General features: G+C 39.2%; 2 protein-coding genes across 2 annotated transcripts in view; one reads left to right on the top strand and one right to left on the bottom strand.

Annotated features, from left to right (window-relative positions):
- Positions 1 to 3,479, bottom strand: part of LOC100549545 (granzyme A-like) — a 4,348-nt gene extending 869 nt beyond the window's left edge. Inside the window, exons 1-4 of the mRNA XM_010725413.3 lie at positions 3,326 to 3,479; positions 2,490 to 2,628; positions 1,126 to 1,264; positions 139 to 414 (exon numbers count right to left, since the gene is read on the bottom strand). Of these exons, the coding sequence (XP_010723715.1) occupies positions 139 to 414; positions 1,126 to 1,264; positions 2,490 to 2,628; positions 3,326 to 3,386 (615 nt within the window). The 5' untranslated portion in view covers positions 3,387 to 3,479. The remainder of the gene's footprint in view (positions 1 to 138; positions 415 to 1,125; positions 1,265 to 2,489; positions 2,629 to 3,325) is intronic.
- The window catches only part of LOC104914883 (granzyme K-like), a 13,990-nt gene continuing 10,896 nt past the window's right edge, over positions 1,590 to 4,683 (top strand). Inside the window, exon 1 of the mRNA XM_019610393.2 lies at positions 1,590 to 1,664. The gene's annotated coding sequence lies outside the window, so the exon portion shown is untranslated. The remainder of the gene's footprint in view (positions 1,665 to 4,683) is intronic.

Here is a 4,683-nt window from a genome sequence, read left to right as displayed (position 1 = left end):
AAAAAGCCCTAGTAAATTCACTCTTTCATGGTATTATTCCTTCTGGAACTGTAGGTAGGAATATACCATGCAAAAACTACTACTTCATGTTGTATTTTTAATATAGTCAATGTGGATAATGCCAATAAATATACTTACTTGACACGAGTCTGCTATTCCTCCCTTAGAACCTGCGCATATCATGTTATTTGTTATACGAGGATTGTTATTGTAATGTTTCTTGTCATTGCAGATTTTTCTACTGATGACAGTGATGTTAACTTCTCTCAAGGTATCAGACAGGTGTTTTTTCATGTAATACTCAGTTTGCCCCCATCCTGCTACTCTACAAGTTGTTCCTGGTTTGAGATCATCACCAGAGGTAGGCAGGGGAATGACTTTCACAGCGTTATTAATTTTTGCTCTTTTCTTAAGCTGTAGAAGATAAGGAAAATAATTTTTATGAGAGAGAGACTGACAGAGATCTCTGCATGTTAATCATTGGATCTTTTTCATTGTGGAAATGAGGGATTACTGCAAACCTTTTTTGAGATTTGTGTTTGTGATGCAATTTATGTAATCAGTGTGATAATGTAGGAATAAGGAAAATGAATATCCATTTTCCAATGAAAATCCATTCAACTGCTGAAATATTTGCTCCAAAAACCTTGTTTCTCTTCTGTGGCACCCCCAAGCATTAGGAGATATCTGTACATAGGGAATCTAAGCCTTTTTTTATAGGACAAAAAAGCAGCAATAAATGACACTGGCAAGAATGAGAATCAGAGAAGTTAGAAATTCTTAATGGAACTATCTTTCAGTTAAAATATTATGTTTTTTATCCCAATTATTTTTACATCTGAAATATCCTGCTTTCTGTGAATATTTAGTATTTCATTCGAAAAGCCAGAAAAGCTTGGCCAAACTGCAGAGTTTTTCTACTGCTAGTACTAGCATATATTGCAGGAATTGTTGTGTGCCTTGGTCTGCAGTGCATCCCCAGTTTCTCAGTCAGCTGGATTTGCAGACCAGTCTGCATCACTTCAAGAAACAAGAAACTCCCATCTCTCTTCCTCACAAGAATGAAAAATCTAGTTAATCACAGGAGATGTGTATTCCTTTAGTGGTGTGTAAATAAATCTATACCTTCAGCAGCATAATGTCATGTTCCTTTTCTCCTGGACAGTAGTCTGGGTGGCGAATTTCTTTTGCAATCTTAATAACCTGTTTTTCTTTTTCCCTTTTTGTCTGTGAATGGGCTCCAAGAATAACTTCGCCTCTTTTCCTGAGAAGAAAGGTAACATGGTTAGTGGGATTCACCTGCTGTAAGTCCTTAATTCCTTGCTGTGGTGTTGCTGTAAGTCTCTTTTTTCAGTCCTGTAAAGGAACAGTAATTTATAAGAATGTAGAAGATTATCTTGTTTTCACAAGTAGTTTAGAAAAATTGTCAGTGAATCACAATTGATGCTATTCTACTTGTACCCTCCCAGCGACTGACAGGGTTTGGGTCCTTGACTCAGAAGCTGTCCCTGCTGTTTCCCTTGGGAGCTCGATGTCTGCTGCTTCATCTGGATGGTGAAGCTTGTCTGAGTAGCTGCGCAGCCTGGTCCTCAGTTGCCTCTTGCTATAGCAACCAAAACTCTGAGGAAGTGATTGCTGCTGTTCCTTCAGCTATGAACAGCTGTGTGAGTGCTGCCTGACCAATTTTAAATTAATTATGTAATGTATTTTTTTTTAATGAGATCTCATCCAGGATCACTGTTCACTATATGTTGATTCCACAGCTTTTGGACCTTATGCTTTTTTTGTAGTAGATTCCAGTTATCTCTCTGCTTGGCTGGTGGCAGAATAAATGGTTACAAGGTTCTGATAGGCACAGTCCAGTGATTCACTGTCCCTGTGTGAGGTCTGGCTCAGCAGCAGCTCCAGTTCTCCCAGCAAAGGCAGTGGGTGGGTCGTGAGATTTAAACCTCACATCTCGCCTGGCAGGGAGAGCGTGCAAGGCCAAAGATGACCATCCATGTCTTGAGTCAGACAGGAAGAAGCTAACATAATTTGTAAAGCCTCTAAATGTCTCCTGTCATCTGCAGGATTTTTTGCTCCTTTATAATTATGAGCTGTCTCTTTCTGTAATGAACTCTGTGTCTTTTATAGAATAAAATTACAAGAACTTGTTTCTGTTTTATAAGCAGCTATCTAGACTGGCCAGTCCTCTGGCCAAGTGTACTGTTTGAGAGAACAGGCATAGATCTTTCCCCCAAATTCACAATTTCAGCATTATTATTCTGTGCTTTCCTGCGACAAGTGACTCGTAAAATATCTTTGAGAAACACTGAACATCTGTGTACCTTCTTATATTATTTTTTACTCACCAAAACATGGTTGTCACTGTAAGTTTAAAAACTTGATCGTGATAATGCTAAATGCACTAGACTACCAGGGACATGGACTTTTTTTCTTAAGAGAGAAACTGGGTACTCACTAATGTCCAAATTAGAGAAGCAACTTACAGAATGCAGTGAGCAGCTGTTAACACCCAGTTTGGCTTGATCAAAGCTCCTCCACAAAAATTTTTTCCTCTGAGCATGGCCATAAATGGTCTCGAGTGTGGTGTTACTTCACGTCCTCCGACGATATCCACGCACAAATCTAAAAATAAAAGTAGGCCAGAATACACACAGCTGGGCTGCAAAGCACTGTGAACTCTTAGAAAAGTACATTTAACATAATTATGACATGCAGGAACGTACATGTTGCTATGCAGGATAGGCTTTAAAAAGTGCTCAGCAGTACTACTTACGTGTTTTTCAGTGGCATTAAAATAAGGTTACTGGCATGAATGTTGAGGAAAAAGAGAACAACCTAAGTGTTATTGATCTTGCACAGGTTTATTTTCCTGAAGTTCTCTGATATGGTTAATTTCTCAGCTTCCATTGTAAGAAATCCAGACTTCCCACTAGCTACATATTGTGCAGTGCCTGTCTTGTATGAACCCTTGGCAATTGGGCTATAAAGGGTAAGTTACATTAGATGAACATGCTTTTCAAGAGAACAGAAAATCAAGAGAATCATCTATGTATATGCCTGTAAAGTGAATGATTGAAAATGGCTATATTAATTTATCTGAACTCTTCCAAACAGTTTGTCCTCTGTGCAGTTTTAATTATTATTATCCATTCAGAAATGATTTTGTTTGTATGAAAGATCAAAGACAAAAAGAGAGAGAAAAAGACATCATAATTTTAACTTTAATAGTAATTGCAGCTATTTTATGCTAATACATTCTGCTTAAATGGAACTCAGTATGTCAATGTTTACCTTCAAAAGGATCAAACTGTGCACTTACCTCCAGGAATTATCAGGAGAATGATGGTAGCAGAGGTGGACAGAGTGAAAAAAACACCCATGGTGTCTGCCTGATGTCCTCCCCTATTCACTCTTTGATATATATCTGAACAAAAAGGATGTGGGTTTTACTTTTCCTCTTAAGGACATTTGACATCTGTAACTGTGAAAAAACAGTAAGACCTTCTTAAATATATAGCTCACAGCTATACATTCACAGAGAAGTGTGAATAAGACATCATGTCATCTGTTGTGGTGTGAAGACAATATCTCCCTCTTCATGTTCTCTCTGTAGCATTAGCAGAGAGCTAGTATGAGTGCTGAAGTGAGACCTTGCAAGTCACTACCTGTCTGCTTACACACTGGAACTCATCTTACATAAGTGTGAGTTTGATTTTGTGGCTTACTTGAAGATCTTTAGTTCCATTCTAGACACCTCAGGGCAATCTGCCTAAGCTTGAGTACCCAGAGGATAAAGACCTCACAGGTGTCTGATAAGCAAAGGGAGACCATACCATCCTGTCCCAGCTCACGTGCCTTAGTGTCTGCAGTTTAATTTTAAATGTTAATTGCTGAAGTCTACCTGGTCAATATATTCAAGGGATCCTACAGAGATATTCAGCAGATCAGTTGCTAGGGAACTGTTTACTTGAATTGAATTACTCTGGAAGCTCTGCTAACTTCATTAGTTGGATCTCCACTAGCTGAAATAGGAGAAAATGTGCTTTTCTTACAGGTAGGCATCTGAGTGAGACACCTGCACATGCCTTTTTTGTGGATCTGGTTCCAACCTCTGAAATGAGGAGAAAGGAATCCCAGCCCACTTCCCATTAGAAAGTTACCTGTGCTATTCAGGAATGCCTCATGGCCAAGGAATTGGATATTTGCTCCTTTCAGCATCTGATCTTTTCTTATTACCTTTATACTTGGTGAACTTCTGTGCAATATGGTTTAGTGGTCTACAGCAAAGTGTTTAATGCCATGTAAAGTGTTTTAAGCAGTCTTATGTCTAACTGACCTTTAGCTGCTGGCATGTAAGGCCATGCTACTCCTGTAGATGCCATGTCATTTCTCCAAGCCCTGTGCAGTTGACAAGAAAACACACGGTATCTCAAATAATAGAATCATAGAACCATAGAATCACAAGGTTGGAAAGGACCTGCAAGATCATCTAGTCCAACTATCCTCTCACCACCATTGCTACCACAATCCCCTAAACCATATCTCGCAGTTCCTCATCCAGACACCTCTTGAACATTGCCAGGGATGGCGACTCCACCACCTCCCTGGGCAGCCATTCCAGTGCCTGAGCACTCTCTGAAAGAAAAAGTTCTTCCTTATGTCTAACCTAAACCTCCT

Source organism: Meleagris gallopavo, chromosome Z (genome assembly GCF_000146605.3).
Source record: "Meleagris gallopavo isolate NT-WF06-2002-E0010 breed Aviagen turkey brand Nicholas breeding stock chromosome Z, Turkey_5.1, whole genome shotgun sequence".
NCBI lineage: Eukaryota > Metazoa > Chordata > Aves > Galliformes > Phasianidae > Meleagris > Meleagris gallopavo.
This window is presented reverse-complemented; position numbering and strand designations above follow the sequence as displayed.